This window comes from Heterocephalus glaber, unplaced genomic scaffold, assembly GCF_053883595.1.
Source record: "Heterocephalus glaber isolate CG9 unplaced genomic scaffold, H.glaber_assembly_v1.0 deba00001118, whole genome shotgun sequence".
NCBI classification, from domain to species: domain Eukaryota; kingdom Metazoa; phylum Chordata; class Mammalia; order Rodentia; family Bathyergidae; genus Heterocephalus; species Heterocephalus glaber.
The window spans coordinates 2,675,658-2,695,399 of record NW_028258196.1 but is presented as its reverse complement, the minus strand read 5'-3'; the positions used below and the strand labels follow the sequence as shown (position 1 = coordinate 2,695,399).

The 19,742-nt window shown below is 37.4% G+C and overlaps 1 protein-coding gene and 2 pseudogenes across 1 annotated transcript in view; 1 reads left to right on the top strand and 2 right to left on the bottom strand.

Moving 5' to 3' along the window:
• The window catches only part of Actr10 (actin related protein 10), a 37,599-nt gene that overhangs the window by 5,245 nt on the left and 12,612 nt on the right, over positions 1–19,742 (bottom strand). The window contains exons 4-10 of the mRNA XM_004871100.4: positions 19,213–19,321; positions 11,915–12,022; positions 9,594–9,661; positions 9,257–9,336; positions 7,496–7,531; positions 4,817–4,896; positions 4,665–4,738 (exon numbers count right to left, since the gene is read on the bottom strand). Coding sequence (XP_004871157.1) covers positions 4,665–4,738; positions 4,817–4,896; positions 7,496–7,531; positions 9,257–9,336; positions 9,594–9,661; positions 11,915–12,022; positions 19,213–19,321 — 555 coding nt within the window. The remainder of the gene's footprint in view (positions 1–4,664; positions 4,739–4,816; positions 4,897–7,495; positions 7,532–9,256; positions 9,337–9,593; positions 9,662–11,914; positions 12,023–19,212; positions 19,322–19,742) is intronic.
• On the bottom strand, positions 1,916–3,158 carry LOC106008369 (centromere protein H pseudogene; annotated as a pseudogene).
• On the top strand, positions 5,040–5,599 carry LOC101703492 (protein S100-A10 pseudogene; annotated as a pseudogene).

Here is a 19,742-nt window from a genome sequence, read left to right as displayed (position 1 = left end):
CTGCTTGTTTGAAACCCAGATATAGTAGTTATAACTGCAGCAGATACCTGGACCCTGAGGACCAAGAATACATCCTAGAGATAACAGGTGGAAGGATGTTTGGTCTCTGAAGGGACCTGTCGTACTACCCCTAGACTATCTACCTCTAAACTCTTGTACATAAGAGATACCGTCTAGCTTGTTGAAGCTACTGTCTGTGTTGTAACTATGGCCAAGTGAAATCCTAACCAATCCAATATGAAACTAACTATATAGATGCATATATAAGCTCTTTGTTTTATAAAACTGGGATCATATCACACATATAATTTTAAAGCTTTTAAAACTTTTTTGGGCTGGGGGTTTAGCTCAGTGGTTCCACTGCCTGCCTCACAAGTGCAAGGTCCCGAGTTCAATCCCCAGTACAAAAAAACCAAAAAAACCAAAAAACCCCTCTTTTTCAAAAAACCTAAAATTCTCTTCAGGAGATTCAGGTTACTGCTGATCTTTCCATTTCCCAACGAAATGTAGTGAGGTCTGTGGTGCCCACCCTAGGCCAGTCAGCTATGGCTGCTGGGTCTGGAAGCCGCCTTCACCAGTTCAGCCACATGCTTCCAAGAGCCAGTTTTCTTTTTATAAATCTTTTGACAGCTGATTTGATATTGAAATTATGTAACTTAATATTATTACTTAACAAATGAATAAAGTAGAAAACAAGCAGTTCTTTCTTTAAAAACTGTAATTAAAAAAAATTTTTTAAATAGGTGAGAAAATTGTAGAAGTTTAGAAAAAAATAACTAGAAGGATTCTGTACCAAGAATAATCTATGGTATCTTTAAGATCTTGCTGTACTTAACAATAGTGAAAAGCAATTGTAAATCATAAACTGAATTACTGGTTTATGTAAATATAACTCACAACACTATAAGCAGACTTATCCTCAAATTGGACAAGTGTGCAAATATCAGTTACACGGGGCATGGCTCAGTGGTAGAGTACATGATTAGCATGTGTGAGGCCCTGTGTTTAATCCTGGCACCTCCACAATTAAAAATTATAAATAGGGCCGGAGATTTAGCTCAGTGGTTTCGCCGCCTGCTGCACAAGTGCAAGGACCCGAGTTCGATCCCTGGTACCAAAAAAAAAAAAAATTATAAATGTATGTATTTATAAATTCTAAGTTAAAACACAATGTTTAGCATATGATTTTTTTTTTTGGTACCGGGGATTGAACTCAGGACCTTGCGCTTGCCAGGCAGGTGCTGTGCCGCTGAGCTACATCCCTGGCCCTACCATATGATTTTTTAAAAATGGTTGTTATAGTTTAGATCCAGAATGCCTTCCTAAAAGCACCCGTGCTCAGAGATGGGGCTTTTGGAAGGTGACTGGATTACAGGGGTGCCATAGCTGACTTGCTGTTAGGAGGCAGGCCTGGCTGGCGCGGTTACGGAGGGCCTGCTGGAAAAGGAAAGGGTGTACTCCCTCCCCAGCTCCACCCTTCTCTATGGGCTTCCTGGCTGCCAGGGAGGAGTGGCTGTCCTCCACCCAGCTCTTCTACCTCGGCAGGCCTGCAGGTGACGTCCATGGAATGAATCCTCTAAAAAATGTGAGCCAAAACAAACCCCTGCTTCTTTTTTTTTCACAATTTAACACTTTCGATACTTCTCTGTATTTTGATTGACAAATGCATAAATGCACATAAGTATTACAAATAAAAGCTGGGACTGCCAGGAATATCCAAAAAAAAGTCCATATTCATCATAGGTTGGGCCAGATGTCTTTTTTCTATGACTAAGATTTTCCCCCTTTTTGAGAATTTAGTCACTTTACTAATATTTAAAATGAGCGATTCTATGCTATAGTGTTAACTCAAGCTAAAAAAAAATTACAGCATTAGGATAGTTCCAAAAACAGTGGAAATTCATTTCACCTGAAACGTGCTTTTTAAATGACGTATCAAAGACAAAAACCCAAAAATGAAAAATACAGTTCTCTGCTGGCCTTGAACTTGCAGTGACCCTCCTGCCTCAGCCTCCCAAGTGCTAGGATCACAGGTGTGCTCCACCACACCTGGCCCAAAACAGAATTCTTGTTAGATCATGGTGAGATCCTTTTCAAGCTCCGGAACAGTTTCTTTGAGGGCTGGATCCACTGCCCAGTTGACTTTACTCCTCAAAATGAGGCTCTGGAACACATGTTGAAAACTGTAGCAATCTGTATTTCCCTCTGTAGGCTTTGTTGCATGGTCTTTATCTTGTCCAAATTTTCTATACTGGCCAACTCCTCTTTCTGTTTCTTCTCAGTTTGTATTTCTAAAAGCTTAGTTTCTGAAGCTTCTTTTAATTGAAATCTCTTCTTTCTAACATCAAGTAGTTTTTCTTCTAATTCCCAAGATTCCTACTGTAATTTCATTACTGATTTATTTAGCTTTAATACTTCCTTCATGGTATCCATGAGCACACTGTTCCCAGTGTTAATTTTTTCCAGGTCGTTTTTAAGTGCAGCTGAAAGTTGCATCCTACTCAATGCAAGACTTTTCATTTCCAAGGCAATTTTTAACCTCAATTTCATTTTGCAGGTCGTCAACTTTAGCTTCAATTGGTTTTTCTTGTATGATTTGTTCTGGAGTTTTTTCTTCATTTGCATCAATCATCGACTTATATTCTAAGAGTTGTTTTGTTTGTGCTCTCAGCCTGAACAGCAGCGCCACGTGGTCCTCACTGTGTGCTTCCTGGGCACCCACGACCTGTGGTGGCCCGCCTGCCCCTCCGGGGTCGGAGCCAAAACCCCTGCTTCTTTAAGTTGTGGGTGTCAGGTATTTTATCTGAGAGGAGGCAGTCTTTTACCTGAACCTTTCTCTCATTAACCAACTGCTACCATTTGGATCTTAAGTGGGCCTCGAAAGGTCCATATGTAAAGGCTTGTTCCCCACAGGAGCACTTCTGGCTGGAAATGGTGGAGCCTCTTCAAGGGAAGGTTTAGTGGCAGGTCTTTGGTCTCTGGGGATATGCTTTGGAAGGGGATTTTGGGGCCCCAACCCCCCCCCCTTTGCTCCCTGGCTCTGAGATGAATAGTTTTGCTTTGCTGTGTGCTCTACACATACGCTCTGATACGTGCTCCACGGATTGTCTTCTGTAACCTTTACCAGAGGCCTAAAAGGAGTAAGCCCACCTGATCATGAACTGGAGACTAAAAGTGCATTATTTCCAGTGTTGGTTATAGCAACAGAAAGCTAACATGCCAACCAGTGACTGGTCAAGACTGTATCTAATCAGAAGGTTTCAATAGAACTAGACCTTTCAGAGATTAAAAAAAATCAGCAGACAGTTGTAAATTAAATGTTTGAAATGTGAAATAATAAAAAAAAAACAACCCACAACTATAACATTATTTTGGGCTGGAGATTTAGCTCAGTGGTTCCGCAATATAATGGCTCCCTGTATTCGCAAAATCTTTTCCTACCATTTAATAACCCAAAGCACCATTTTAGTTGAATTTCCTTAAATACTTCTTTTCTTCTTATTCTACTAAATTAGGAGAAAATTTAAAATAGTAATTTAGCGAACATAATAGATAAAAATGATCAAAACAAAACTACCGAAAAGATTTATAATCTCACTTTTGTTCCCTATCCTATCACCTTTAACTTCTGAATATTTATGTTCATTTTCTTAATGGCTCAACCTTTATATTACCTCAAAATCTAAAAGGATGCATAAAATGTTACATGATAACTTTTTATGTGCATCTTCTGATCTTATATTTTACAAGGGAAACTGCTATAATAAAAATTTTATAAAAGCTGTGATATATTGGGGCCGGGGATTTAGCTCAGTGGTTCCCGCACCTGCCCCACAAGCTCAAGGTCCTGAATTCGATCCCCAGTACTGCAAAAAAAAAAAAAAAAGTAAAAGCTGTGATATAAATAAAAATGTTTTAAATAAATTACATTGTATTTTCAAAGGAAATAAATAAGTAATAAAAGGTCAATTAATCAATCCTAATGATTGAATATATTTGGAATAATACATTTTTTCTAACAAAGTTTTGTTTTATCAAAACAAAATTTTTTTTCTCTTTTTTTGGTACCAGGGATTGAACTCAGGTCCTTGTGGTTGCAAGGCAGGCGGTGGGGGGAACCACTGAGCTAAATCCCTGAGCTTCAAAACAAAATTTTAAATCAGTAGTCAGCAAAGTACAGGCTTCAAGTAAAACCCAGCCCATCGCCTGTTTCTGTAAATAAAGTTTAATTGAAACAAACCATATTCCATTCATTTACATATTGTCTCTGGCAATATGTAAACTGTAGAGCCGAGTATATAGCTGCAAAGAATCATATGGACTGTAAAGTCTAAGGGAGTTACCGTTTGGCTCTTTCCAGATATTCAGTTTACTAACCTCTGTTTTCAAATATCATACTTCTTGCTCTATCTCAAAAAATTGTTAGTTTCATTAGTTAAACTAATTCTGAATTGCTCTAAAAAACAGGAAAAAATATTTTAAAGTTTCAAAAACTTAAAAAGCTGAATAAAAAAAAAAGCTGAATAAAATTAATGATGAATAAGAAAGGTAAATGAAAAACACTCAATTGTTGAATCAGCAGTACTGAAGTAAAGACTTATGCAAATATTTCCAAAAGCCAGGTATTTAGTTTACTGTTTTGCTCATAAACATAAAGGGCTAACCTGATTGATCCCAGGACATGTAAAATCTTCTCCCCATCTAATGGATAGTCGACGTTTGGGGGTGGTGAGGGACGCTGAAATACAAACGCCATAAGCATAAGTTTCTACATGTTATAAACTATGGAAAAAGATGTATTTATTTTTTAACTTACTTCATCATTCCCATCAATATTAAATTTTGCTGCTTGGATTCTGAGTCCACGCTTCAGATCACTTACAAAGCAAGTGCGCACTTAAAAAGAGTAAAAAGGAAACTTTGTTATGGCTTCTGATTAACCAAATACAATAAACCTACACTCCAGTTCAAACATTGCTGCTTGAATGGACATGCTATTCAAGTGTTCTCTGAAATAACACATTTTTCCTCCAGAAAAATCACCTTTGAGAAAACTATTCTGCTGTTGGATTATCCTTGTATAAATAAAATAAGAGGCCGCCACCCGCCCACCGCCCACAGCCCGAGATCCCCGGTTTTGACAGACTTCACCAAAATGCCATCCCAAATGGAACACGCCATGGAAACCATGATGTTTACATTTCACAAATTTGCTGGGGACAAAGGCTACTGAACGAAGGAGGACCTGCGAGTCCTCATGGAAAAGGAGTTCCCTGGGTTTTTGGAAAATCAAAAAGATCCTGTGGCTGTGGACAAAGTCCTGAAGGACCTGGACCAGTCAGTGCCGAGATGGCACAGTGGGCTTCCAGAGCTTCCTTTCACTAATCACAGGCCTCACCATTGCGTGCAATGATTATTTTGTAGTGCACACGAAGCAGAAGGGAAAGAAGTAGGAAGAATTGAACATTTACTCCTGCCCAGATGAGAGTTCTCCCAAAGGGCCACTTACGGAATCTGCCCCTCAGTTTCCCCTTGTATAAAGATTTCATGAGCAGATCAGGACCCTTAGAAAATGTACAAATAACATCCAACTCTCATTGGACAAAGAGAGAAAGGAAAGTTAGTTAAATGCTAGATAAGCTTTTGATTCTTATATTGTTTGCATATTGTTGCCCTCAATAAATAACGTCTTTAAAAAAAAAAAAGAATAAAATAAGAAAAATAAATTAGAGCATCATTAAATGTAGCTTTAAAAAAAAAAAGGATTTTCCCCTCCCCTCTCTGATCCTTTAGTGGTCAAAACAAAATTAAACTTTACTCTTAGTTGAAGTGCAACCTTCTTAACAGTTTAGGATTTTTTTGTATAATTATTTTCTCCCTCATAGAATACTCCAACCCTACCACTTTCCTTCTACTGTATCACTCTTTCCATTTTAAACACTGATGATTTCTGTTGCAAGTATCTTTTACAATAAGATGCTTTGAGAAATAGGTAAAGAAAATTTTAAAGAGACAAAACTGATGTTGAATGCATGAAATCTGATGAGTTGATCAAACTGCTTGTAAGCCACATCAGCCACATATTATTAAAAGACTTGTAGAACTCTGTGTTACATATTTGTTTTTTCACAGAAATGAGTTCCTGTTATACACTATTATTTAATCATATTTTTTATTCCCTTAACGTTATGGAACAATGGATAAATACATTCAGCTCTTTTTATTAGCTTCATGGTATTTGTTATTATAAAGTTAGCAAACTTCACTCAACTAGATGGAGCAAGTGCTTCTAATTTTAATAAGTATCACAGATTATTTTCAAAAAAGTTAGTTTGAAATCCTTACTAATATCAATAAATGTTCATTGTCCCACAATGTCACCAATGCTAGATATCTATCTTTCTTTTCTGGGGCTGGGGGGGATACCGGGGATCAAACTCTGGTCCTTACACTTGCAAGGCAGGCAGCAGAACCACTGAGCTAAATCCCCAGCCCCTGGATATCTATCTTTCAAACTTCTGCCAATCTGATGTTTCCCTGATAGGAAAGTGAAATATCTTTTCACAAGCTAGAGGACACACGAGAAGAGATACAGGTCAGCAGTTGTTATATCACAGAGGCTACACCAGGAAAAAAGGAAGAGAACTATACATTTTATTTGAGATAAATTCATTCTCAGTATTATTTGTGCTATGTAATAGGCTTGATTACAAATGACAACAATTTTACAATAACTGGAAACCGTTAGGTTTTATCACATAAGTAAGCACTATCATAAAGAGCAAGATCTGTTTTGCAGTCTTAACCCTAACACTATCAATCTGTGTGATGCTGAACATATCAGTGAGTTTCTCAGGGCCCCAACTGGACAAATTATCTCAAGTCCCACTTAACTCTAAAACCCATTATGAATTCTCTATTAATAATTCTAGAATATGAATTTTACATGACCCTCCACATACTGAACATAAATTATATTTTAAATGCTTTTGCTTTAGTGGATAAAAATAGCAGAAAACCCAATTTGAACATAATCATAAAAATCCATTCTATCAAAGCAGAAGTAATGTATTTTATTAAAGTGAATCCAATATACCTTGGTTCCAACTCTAGAATGTCTAAACAGTCAATAAAATGACTAACCTTATGAATAAAGTAAAAAGAAAAACTAGCATTAAAAAAAATTATACAACATCAAACTAGTGACTTTCCTAAGCAATTTAACTGTTACTCCATACTGTGTAAACTATTAGTGCCATAGTAATCTTGTACTGCATGCATAATTAAGAATCTGCCTCAATAACACATCATAAATAATGCCAGAACTTTCATAAGTCTAAAAAGAAATCAGAAATTTTATTGTATTATTTAATAGCCTATGTATTAAATATTTTTAGGATATTACATTGCGAATATCTTTTCTGTTTGTTAGAAACATATGCTCTCCACACTAATACTAAAGGACAAAAGGGACAAAACCAGGAACTTAGTTTACCTTTAATGTCCTCTAAGATACCTTCTGGAACTGAACCTGAAACAAATTTTATGAATAATAATTAAAAATAGCCTAGTAAATTAAACATAATTTCCATTTTTAATCTAGAAATTAAAAAATGTATAAATACAATTTTTAAAATCTACTAGAAAAATTTTGGTTTTAGAAAATACATTTTATCATTTAAAGCCAAGAGAAAGCATAGAAGTTGAAACCAGGTTGCAAAAAATGCTATAGGATGTTACAGATGCACAAATTTCATAAAAACAAGCCTTTAAAATATAGAATAACTAACATTAAATAGGATTGACCAAGAAAATGTTTTATTCCTTAAAGATGTTTGCTATCATTTTGTAACAAAGTACTCAGAAGAAATCTCAGAAGATAAATTATTTTTCTTTTATACAATGTTAAGTTCCAAGTTTGCTTATTTTTCCTGTGATAATAAACACGTCAGTAATTTAGTAACTCAATACATATTTTTAAAAAGAATCACAGGAAACCAGGTGTAGCGACACACATCTGTGCTATAATCCCAGCACTCAGGAGGCTGAGGCAGGAAGTATGCCAGTGTGGGCTACTTAGGTCATAGTCAGCCTGAACTACATAGAATGAACGCACAGGATTGTGCTGTGCAAAGAGGACTTCTGGTGCCTGGAGAACTTTAAGAATCTTGCTGAAATAAGAAGCAAAAGTTAAGAGTTAAGGCTGAAAGGAAGAACAAAGTCAGACTGTGAAGAAACTTGTGTATCAAACAAGTAATTTGGATTTTACCTTACAAGAGCTAACACAAATTCTCGAGCAGGAGACCGCTGTGATGAGGATTTGTGGGAAGTTATTCCTGGTAACTGTGAAAAGGACTGAATCAGTCCAAGAGGCTGCTGTGATAATCCAGCAAGAGATCACGAGTCTCTGTGGTAGCCAAAGAGCTCTAAAAGGTCCGTCATCACTGGAGATTAAAATACAGTGTGTGTTTTCAGAAGTTCATTGGTATGGAGGAAAGGGGGAAAAGTGAAATCTGGAAAAGATTTCAGAGGAATAACTGAAAGGATCTGCTAATATCTAGCTTTCTAAAATGGGATCTAAGGATGCTTATCTTTATTAAGGGTTAGCTTATCTTTATTAAGGATTATCTTTACCTAACAATGATCAATTGAAATGAGTATGAGGAAAGAGGTTCTGTGTCACATTTGGAAGTCTTAAGTTTGAAGTCACAGGTGACAAATAGTTCCTATCGCACAAACAGCTGGAAACATGAAGATAATTCAGAAGGATCAGGCTGAGTAGCACATTTGATAATCAACAGCACAGGGATGTAACTGAAGTCATGGGAGCAGGTACGATCACTTTTAAAAAGCCAGTAGGAAAGGAGGAGGAACAAAAACTGATTCCTGGGGGATACCAGGAGAAAACAGGGACAGAGGATACCAAGAAGGAATCCTCAGAAATAACACCACCACAAAAGAGAATCCTGTAAGCCAAGGAGGGAGCATTTAAAGAGCACCGGATGGTCTTGAAAGTTGTGAAAAGGATTACCAACCAAAACAACTGGATTTCATGATTAAGAGCTCAGTGATGACTACAATTGGAGACCGGACCTCAGAGTGGTACAGGAGGCAATGACAGTAACAATGGAGTGTTAACTACTGCATGCTAACTGACTGTGCCACTGAGCAACAACACAACAGAGCAAGTCTGAAACACAGGTCAAAGACATGCAAAGAGCACAAAGGACTCCTGAACAGCTCAAAAGGAATTTACCCATCACTGAGGGAAGGCTCTGTTCTTTAGCAGCACTGGTGTCCACAGTACACTGTTCCAACAGCTGAGTTTCCAACTCTCTGAAATTTGACAGTTACTGAAATTAAAATATTGCAACTGATATCCTTTTCTTACTGTGCACTTTTCATAGATTACGATGCTTTAAATAAAAATGGTTTTATCCTGAAAAGATGAATATCCTTAAAGCTAACAGAGAAAGGAATGGATAAAATTAAACGTATATAAGCCTTCTGTTGACCCCCTGACCCATAAACACACGACCATCTGCTTCTGTGGCACACGGGTGAAGAGCAAGGTGTTAAATTCCAATACTTACTTGTGCAGTGCTTTTCCTCCTAGGGGGAGAGCCCCCCAACAATTCAGTACTGGGATCCCTTCATATATCTACATGGTGGTCAAGGATATTACTATTTTAGGAGAGTATGGGTTTTTCTTGACATTTTCCTCACCTTTTACAGTACCGTTTTAAATCAACTTTAGTGAACCCAAGGCCTTTGTACTCAGCTACATCCCCATCCCCCTTTTAAATTTTGTTTTTCAGACAGGTCAGTTATCCAGACTGGCCTCTAACTTGTAATCCTCCTGCCGCAACCTCCCACAGTCAGGCTTTTATTTTTAAAAGTTATAAGAAAATCAAAGAGCAAGCCTTTTCTTATATTCTTCACCAAAGAAAACGAGCACACACACACACAGTTCATTAGTCAGAGACAGGACCTCCAAGAAAGCAACTGTCAGTGCTGAAATATACTCAGAATTAAGATATGCTGTAAGGGCTAAATTAAAAGACTTTAATTAAAAAATGGCCTACATTACATTTATACTGGACAGAGCTAAGAGGATAGATAGTACACAGTATTGTGCTGTGGTTTGCTACCTTATTTTACATATTCTTTTGGTTAATGTTCTTTTTTTTTTTGGTACTAGGGATCGAACTCGGGACCTTGAGCTTGCATGGCAGGCGCTGGAACCACTGAGCTAAATCCCCGGCCCTGGTTAATGTTCTAAGTACATATTTATCAGAAGGGAAAGAGCCGGGTGTGGCGGTACACGCCTGTAATCCTAGCACTTGGGGGCTGAGGCAGGAGGACTGCCACAAATTCAAGCCCAGCCTGGGGTCCATAGTGAGTTTAAGGCCAGCCTGAAGAACAGAGACTCTGTCTCAAAATAAAAATTTTAAGGGCCAGGGATGTAGCTCAGTGGTTCTGCTGCCTTCCTCGCAAGTGTAAGGAGCCGAGTTCGATCCCCAGTACCAAAAAAATTTTTAAAAACAGGAAAACAAAGTATTCTAGTAAGACTGTTGATTTAAACACAAACATGGATCCATACCATAGCTGTGTGCTTATAAAAGCTTAGTGCAGTTACCTACCCCTATTTTCAATTTTCTGATTTATAAGAGGAGAGTAATACTTACTTTGAAAATTAACACAAAAGACTTTATATTTAAAAAGCTACTGCCTAGTTTAGTTCCTCAGGAGTAAATGACTTTCTTTCTCATGAATATTTCTTTTAATAAATACTCATGCAGATCTCAAAACTCTAAGTCTTACATTTCTGTATTTCAACCTTCTTTCCAATGAAGCAAAGACCACAATGACAATTCCCAAAAGTATTTATCTACACTTTGCTTAAATGTTTACAATGAAAATTAATGGACCAACTTATAGAGTCATTAATTCTATTCTGGAATAGCTGGAATTATTAGTGAGTTTTCCCCTAGGCCAGTGATGGTGAACCTCTTTTTTAGAGATGAGAACCCAAACAGCAACCCAAACCCCACTTATTTATCATAAAGTCCCAACACTGCAAGTAAACCTGAATGCAGAGTTTTTAGTTTAGAAAAAACACTCATGCATTAACATCTTTTGTCTTAAAAACAAATAACATGTGTGCCCTAGGTTCACCACCAGGGCCCTATTGAACAATATAAAAACTACAGCATGGCCTTATTGCGTGGCAGGTCCTATGCTAAATGCCTTGCATACATCACCTCACTTAAGATGCATGGCTCTTACAAGAGATGGAGTCTGTCACTGCAATTCATGTATGTGGAAACTGAGGCCAAAAGAGGTAAAGCTACTTGACCAACACCATGCGAGTGTTAAGAAGCACAGGGCATATTTGTACTCACTGTGTGTCTGATTCCAAACCTTACACTCATAAACTCTATGGTGCATTGTTTGCATGGCAGTCTCTGGAGACAAAGAGAAAAAAATATATTCCCTTTTTCTAGCAAAGTTTTCAGCTATTTGAAAACGGATTTCACACTGCCATTAAGCTTTGATTTTTCTTAATTTAATCTTCTCATTTCTTCAATTATTCTTTCTATGATTTTTTTCTTAGAATGTAACTATTCTAGTCAACTTCTTTGATGCATTCTAACTAGCTGATATTTCTCTTGAAAACTGAACATTATACTGATGAGATCTGCTCCTGAAATGTCCACTGGGACCAAGTCATAATAATACCTTCTACAAAAGGTAAATTTAAGTCTTACAATCCTATGAACTGCTACCACAGGGTAACTCATATTTGTACACACATGGTAACCCCAAATACTTTAATACAATAAAAATTATTTTTAATATTTTAAACCAGAATAAAAATGACATAATTGGTTGAATAAAAAAAAAAAGATACAGGCAACACCAGGCTTTCCCTATATCCACAATCTAGGACCATGGCAGAGTTAATTCCAAGCGTCAGAAGAGCCATGAGGTGACTTGGAGCTAGCAAGACAGATGGAACCTGGAAAACAACAATGAAATTAGACTGAATATCCCTATTTGAAGCTGCTTGCCTTATATTCATGGGCACTTGAAAAATGCATAGGGCTATTGTATTTATATTATGACATCAGTTCAACCATTTAATAGAGTTAAATTAAAAACAAATTTGTTTAAACTTACTCCAAGTATATTACAATAAATAAAAATAATTTAAGCCAAGTTGTTTCATGCCAAAATGAAAATTCTGAAACATTCTTATTACTGTTTGTTCTGTATCTTTTGGAGTGGAAAACTGAATGGGATAAAAGAGGAAGTTCGGAAACAAATTGAGAGGGAGATGATGTTCAAAACAAGATGCCTTTACATCCTGATGAAAATTTTTAAAAATTCTTGATTGTCTTTACTTGCAAAATTTGAAACATGAGCTATATTTTTTAAACGTTCCAACACAGCAGTTAAAATAAATTGAACAAAATTACAAAATTTTTTCCAGTGAAAATTTGCCAGGCCGGGGATTTAGCTCAGTGGTTTTGCCGCCTGCCTCACAAGTGCAAGGTCCCGAGTTTGATCTCCGGTACCAAAAAAAAAACCCATTTGCCAGATATGGTGGCATCCCAAAACTAGTCAAGAAAAATAGGGACATTCATCATAATCAGAAGGCAGACAAAATAACAGCTCTCTATATCTATTCTCTAAGGAGATATGGCAGATCTAGTCATACAAAGGACAAGGCACTAACACAAACATAAAACTCTAAAGTGCAAATATGGATAATTTTCCTTTTTCTGATAGGAGCTGACATGACTTATTGTTTTGTGCCATCCCAACTGTAAACAAAATTCTGGAATCTATGATATCAGCAAGTAGAAAAGGCTATGCAATCTGTTTTCTTCTGGACCTTTCTTATAAAAAATGTAGCTTAGAACTATTAACTTTCCTTACCACGTGAAGACACAGTAACTTTTGGCATTAGGATGATTTAATATTTAAAAAAAAATTTTTTTTGTGACAGGGTCTCATACTGTAGCCCAGGTAGGCCTTGAACTTACATCCTTCTTCCTCAGCTGGGATTACTGGTGTGTGCCATCCACTCTTGGCTCTGTATTAGGCGTATTTTGAGTTTAGTGAAATGTTTGGAAATAATTTACATGTGTTAAATTCTTATATACTGTACAAATTCTATATAATCTTCTATTTGTCCGTGCTGAAAATGTCATTTTCCCTCTGCCTCAGTGTCGAAACAGAGATTTTATAAAGTTTATAGATTTGGGGGCAACCCTTCTGGGATCCCTCCTGTCTCTCAGGAGCGATTCCTACTCCCCATGCCTATTCCCCAATAAATTTTACTACTCTTTTTTTCTGGTACCAGGGATCGAACTCGGGTCCTTGTGCTTGCACAGCAGGCGGCGAAACCACTGAGCTAAATCCCCGGCCCAAACTGTACTACTGTTAACCTCCACTGTTCCTTAGGCTTCATTACTCGACTTCAGGGATCACCAAGTTGGCATATCTGACATCCAGCAGGTTGGGTGAGTTACATATTTTTCCCCTATATCATTCTGGAGGTTCCACTGAGCTATATCAAAGGAGGTAAGAGTCTACTTTTGTTTCACAGATTCTGGATTGTGACTCATTTAGGAAATCAGAAGTTGTCATTCTTTTTTAAAAATATTTTATTTTATCCCATTTCCCCCTCAAGGCCTCTCCCCTCCCTATGTACAGAAGCTGTTTCCATTTTATCCTTCTATTTTCACTTTTTCTTGTCCCTTCCTTTTCTCCAGCCCTCCTCCCTTGTTCCCCTTCCCATCTGAACAATTTCTTCCCGTCAGAAACTGTCATTCTTGTTTGCCAGGTGCTTGTGCCTTGTCTCTTATGCTTGTCTTTTTATGCCTTTTTTGGTCAAATGATGGTAAATTTAAGTTGAGAACATGGGATGATTATGATGTTTCTTTGATGGGAGATTTTATTTTTACTGGCAGGGTCCTGTGTTCCTGTTTTGAGTATGGACTCAACTAGCTGCTGAATTTACTTGTGTTTTTTGTTTGACTGGTTTGACTAGTTTGGCTGTTATCATTACTGTCTTATCTCAGACAAATGGCACTAGGGAAAAGTAATGTCAGAGCACCCCTAGTGGACTCTGATACTAACCAAAATGTGAAATGCTAAAATGCTGTAAAATGGATTTTTTTGGATAAAATCTATCTTTTGAAATATAAATGCCTCTTAGACTATTGGGAAGGACAGGATTCACTGAGACAGTCTGGCCTGATCCTTCCCCCATGCTCATGGAGGGGAATGTTAAGTCTGTTCTGCTCCAGTTTCCTTTTTTTTTTTTTTGCTGTACTGGGGATCAAACTCAGGACCTTACACCTATGAAGAGGGCGTGGCACCACTGAGCTAAATCCCCAGCCCATGCCTCAGTTTCCTTTCTGGTCTGATCTTCCACTGGTAAGGAGGCAATCTTAGCTCTTAAGATTCCTCATTCTCAGCTTTCCAGGCTAAGAGTGACGACTCATAGGCAAACTGTCTCAGTAACTCACCGTAAGCCTAAGAGGCTTTTTACTCTGATCTCATTTCTGATCTTTTTCTGTCACTTTGTACTTTCCCTTTTTCTTTTGGAGGCATGTTTCTTCTAAAGATCAGAGAGAAAGAGACTCCGAAAAGGTTTTAGTCTCAATTTGTCTCAACCTTTCCCTCCTATCCAAAAACTAAGGACTTTCAAGTTGAGCTCACAGAAAATGAGTGTTTTGTTTAATGCTGAAGACAGGGAAGTTGTGTTAGATGAGGAACACATACCCTGTCTCTGGGTATGTCAGATGAGACATCGGAATTTTCATAAGTATGTTACAGATACAGAGACACAGAAATCTGTAGAGTGGATTTTGAGTCCAATATTCCCTTTGATCCCCCCCCCCTTCAAAGAACTGACAACAATAAAGAACCTATATAGCTGGGTATTCCAATCAGATAAACCATCAGCCTAGGTCTCATCTTAAAAACTGTCTTTGTTTTTACAAGTGGCAAAGGTTTTTATTCCTTCTGATTCTTATTACAAGAAATTTCTGTTAATTGACATATAAAAAGTTCTGACTAGTCTACTTATACCTACAAACCTAAAAACTGTAAAGGGGTTATTGTAATTTAACCTGACCAAATACACCTGAGTGCACCCTGGTCTATTAACAATGTCTTTCGTGTGCAATTTGTGACTAAGTGTAACATCTATGCCTGTTTTGAGCTCAACAATTTTCTCTTCTTTTTGCTTTTTTTGATTTCTAAAATATTTATGTCTACAACTTAAGTTGGCTTATAGATAAGTATCATTAGAATTAAGGACATGGTTCCACCCAGGTTGCCAGCTGATCAAAATGATGTCAAGACTGGTTTTACAAATGCAATGCATATAGTTGTCTGTGTACAATAACTTGGGAGTCTTTCCTTGATCAAGAGTAATGTATTAAGGGCTGGGGATTTAGCTCAGTGGATCCGCTGCCTGCCTCCCAAGCACAAGGTCCCAAGTTTGATCCCCGGTACCAAAAAAAAAAAGAAAAGAATAATGTGTTAAAAAATAAACACTATATATAGAATGACATTTAAACAAATAAACAAAAAGACTGTGTTAATGGTTATGGTCTGGTTCTCATAGGTCATCTGAAAATTTGTTAATATAATTAAATGGGGACCCCTTAGGCTTAGGGAAACTGCTGGATGAGACTCCCTTTGGTGGATAAAGGAACAGTTGCCTGAGAACATTTATTCCAGTCTTTATTCACTAATGGAACCACAATAATTTCCATAGCCTAATGGGAGACATACCCCAATCAACATTGCTAAACATTATTATGTTTACATTGGTTATCAACAAAAAGTTAAGTTTTCTGTGGATATAACAAGGTTTTCTTATTAAAAGATGTTCTTGGTACAAAACTAAATTAAGAGGAGGTTTCCATATAGCTGTGACACTCATTATGGCTAATTTCATGGTATACTAAATGTATTTATGCCTTCTGGGCACACAGGTAAAACTAGGATTGTTTATGGTGATGATGTTTTCTTTTAGACTCAGATATCTGCCTTTCTTTTGTGTTCCAGCTACTTGTGATAAAAGGTACATGCTAAGCCAGCATGAGACCAGCAATCAAATGAGTTTTTTGTTTAAAAGCTTATGTGATGTGTATGTTAGTAAGTGTTACTACATTTTAGGGATGCTCAGGCACTGAGCAGTCCAGACAGTGTCACATTCTTCTTCACTGACACCTTATTTAAGGATAATAAATCAGGTGAGAGCTTGTGTACTAGATGGAGATGACTGACTAAAAAGGCTATCCTATACAAACACAGACATTTAAACGTGTTTCAAAGATGTTATGATTGTTATGCTGAAATGCTGTGTGTGGCTCCTGATCTCATTTTCTCTCCAAAACTTTACAACTGTTGTCTGTTAATATTCTGCAGAGATTCAACTTCTAAAACAACCATGATTGGTAAGAAATAACAGTCCTGTCTATACTTTATATTTCGAAGTGCTTGATATCCAGATGAGATTATAATCGTTAAGCTCACTGCTCCCACTACAATATCAATGTAACTGATCTTCTCTTCTGAGCGTTCAACAACTGAAGTTTGGAGATCACAACTAGAATGGTAACTGGGCTAAGAGGACAGCCAATATTTTGGCCCTAGGCCTCCAAGGTCAACGAGGACCCAGGACATGAGGGAACCTTTTCTAAAGGATCTCACATCCAACCTCCTGAGCAGGAAGATTGCTGGACCCCAGAGGACATAAATCAACAAATGTAGTGTGCCAAGAGGGTCACCAAAGGGGGAAAAGTGTCCCAAGCTTTGACAGAATGTAACATGGTCAAGCAAGACCATGACCCATACTGGTGGCTGACACTGACATAAGAGCTTACAAGCTCTACACATGGTTCCAAAAGTAATGCCTGAGGAGACTTAATTCACCTTGACAGACAGCAAGAGGTTAACTCTGATTAACACAGGCTCTCTTTAACCAGGACTTAAACATCCAGCAGAAAAATATAATCAAAAGATACATTAAAAAACAGCACAGTAATAAAAGGTAGATATAAAAAGGGGCTCTAATCATTTACCTCTACTGACAGTTCTAAGGGCCAGTTGATTACAATTGCTATTCCAACTCATAAAAAACAGTGTCTTGGGTCAGGGATTTAGCTCAGTGGCACTGCGCCTGCCTCACAAGTATAAGATCCTGAGTTCGATCAGCAGAACCAAAAAAAAAAAAAAAAAAAAAAAATCCCAAAAACCCCCAAAACAAACAAAAAAGGCTTGGGGATTTAGCTCAGTGGTGCCACCACCTGCCTTGCAAGCACAAGGTCCCGAATTCGATCCCGGTACCAAAAAAATAAAAAAATAAACAAACAAAAAACAGTGTCTGATGTGGCTTCTTCTCCAATTGCTTTTCCACTCTACTTGCTCATGTTTTGGTCATATGTACTTTAATTTCTTGGAAAATTTGCTTATTCTTGCCTAGAGGCTGCTAAACAAGTGATTATGCAGATGGAACCAATGACAAATGTGCCAGGCTCCTTTTACCAGGACCCACTAGATCGACCTTGTGAAAGGAGTTCATAACCGCTAAACCTAACATGACTTCTATTCAAGGTCCATTTGATAAGCTTTCCAGAGAAGGCCCCTGACTGCAGTTCCCATTCCCTGACCTTTCTCAGCTTGAAGCAGATAGATGGAAACTACATTCTTTCTCCCCTAACCGCAGTTAGGGGTACCTCTTCGTATGGAAAAATATAGATAGCTAAGTTAGGTAGAAATATAGCCAGTCAGACAGGGAGAGGCTCTCAAGGGAGTCAATGCAGAAGATGAGAACACATGGAACTGTGGCTAGAGGCACATCTGAGGAAGATTAAAGTCAGAATGACTAGATATTATTCCCTAAAGGATAAATGGAAGCTTGAGATTACTGTTACCACTATTTTTTTTTTTTTGGTACCGGGGATAGAACTGGGACCTTGCGCTTGCGAGGCAGGCGGTGGAACCACTGAGCTAAATCCCAGGCCCTGTTACCACTATTTTGAGATTTCCTCTATAAATAAACCATTATCTCACGGGGGGGGGGGCATTCTCTCCCACCCACTAAGACTAAGACTAAAGACAATACCAAGACTAGATTATCGGTTAAGGTTAATGATGTCATCCATATGCCCTTGCTACTATTGGATCAATATTAGCCAAGTGGCTATCTTTGTAATCTTACCGATTGATCATAGTTTTGACCTATATTGTACCCACCTCATGACTTTGGTTCATAAAATCTTAGAGAAGTGGGCTCATTGGCAACCCATTTGGGACCCCTCCTGTCTCTCAGGAGCTATTCCTATTCTCCATTCCTATTCCCCAATAAATTTTCCTACTCTTAAAAAGAAGTTTATAGATTTGGATCCATTATGAAATGTAATAATCTTACAACATATTCTTGGTCTTAAAATAATCTTGACTCCTATAAAATGAAACTGTAAGTAATATAACTAAAATCAAGAGGTTCCTCTTATTCCTGGGACTGCTCACTTACTCTAAAGGAGATAATGCTTAAATATTTCATTTCAAAGGACTTTAAAGCTTAAAAATGGAAGAATTGTTGAAGAATTCAGAAGAGTCAACAAAACTAAACCACAAAACTAGACAGACCTGGAAGAAATACATTATAAAGTCCAGAGCTTTGAATACACCTTTTTTTTTTTGGTACTGGGGATTGAACTCAGGACCTTGCACTTGCGAGGCAGGTGGCAGAACCACTGAGCTAAATCCCCAGCCTACTCCTTTTGATTGTAGAAAAAACTTTCCAAGCAAAAGTCTACATTAAAATCAGTAACAGAAACAAAATGCTTATCTGGAAATAGCCATAGAAAGAAAATAAATGATCAAGTTGAAGAGGTTTCTGTCACTGATTCCTCAAATGTACTGGCAGACATATAATGAAGAAAATAAAACGTGGATTTTAAAAATTTAAATATTGAGTATCCACCACCTCCTCAAGAGAGGGGCAAGGAGATTCCCTCAGAATTAAATTGTAAAACTTCTATTGTTTTTCTTTTGTGTGTAGTGAACCCAGGGATTTATACATGTTAGGTAAGTGCTCTAGCATTCACTGAGCTACACCTCTAGCCCTCTTTCTACTTTAAAAATAATTTATTCACTGGATTTAAAAATAGGTACCTCAAAGTATTTGAAAAGAACTCGAGTGAGAGTTTCTCTGAAGTGGGAAGGACATAATACCGACTCGATCACCACAACTCGACGGTCTCTGGGGTTCACCAATAGATGCCTGAAAAATGATAGTTTTGTTTTTAACAGTAAATAAAAGTTTGTACTTGTTTTGGTCAGTCATACAATTTAAGAACACAGAAATTGTATTACCTCAGCTTAAGATGTTTCATTTTCTTCCCCTAGAAGATTATACTCCTGAACTCTTCCTATGTGCCATCCACTATGCCAGGAACGTTACGAACTTATTTAATTTAACACAGAAAACTAAAACTGCAACCATTAGGAGTATAACTTGAGACATTAAAAGATTATTTTCTTTTTTGGGGGGTTACAAAAATGATATATGCTCAGAAAACTCCAAATGTTACCATAGTAAATAACCGTAAAGTATGAGGTCCTTAATATCTCCTGGCCAGAAATGACCACTGATAGCAGTTGGTAGCTTTTACTCTTAAGGATGTGTATGCATATGTTTGAAA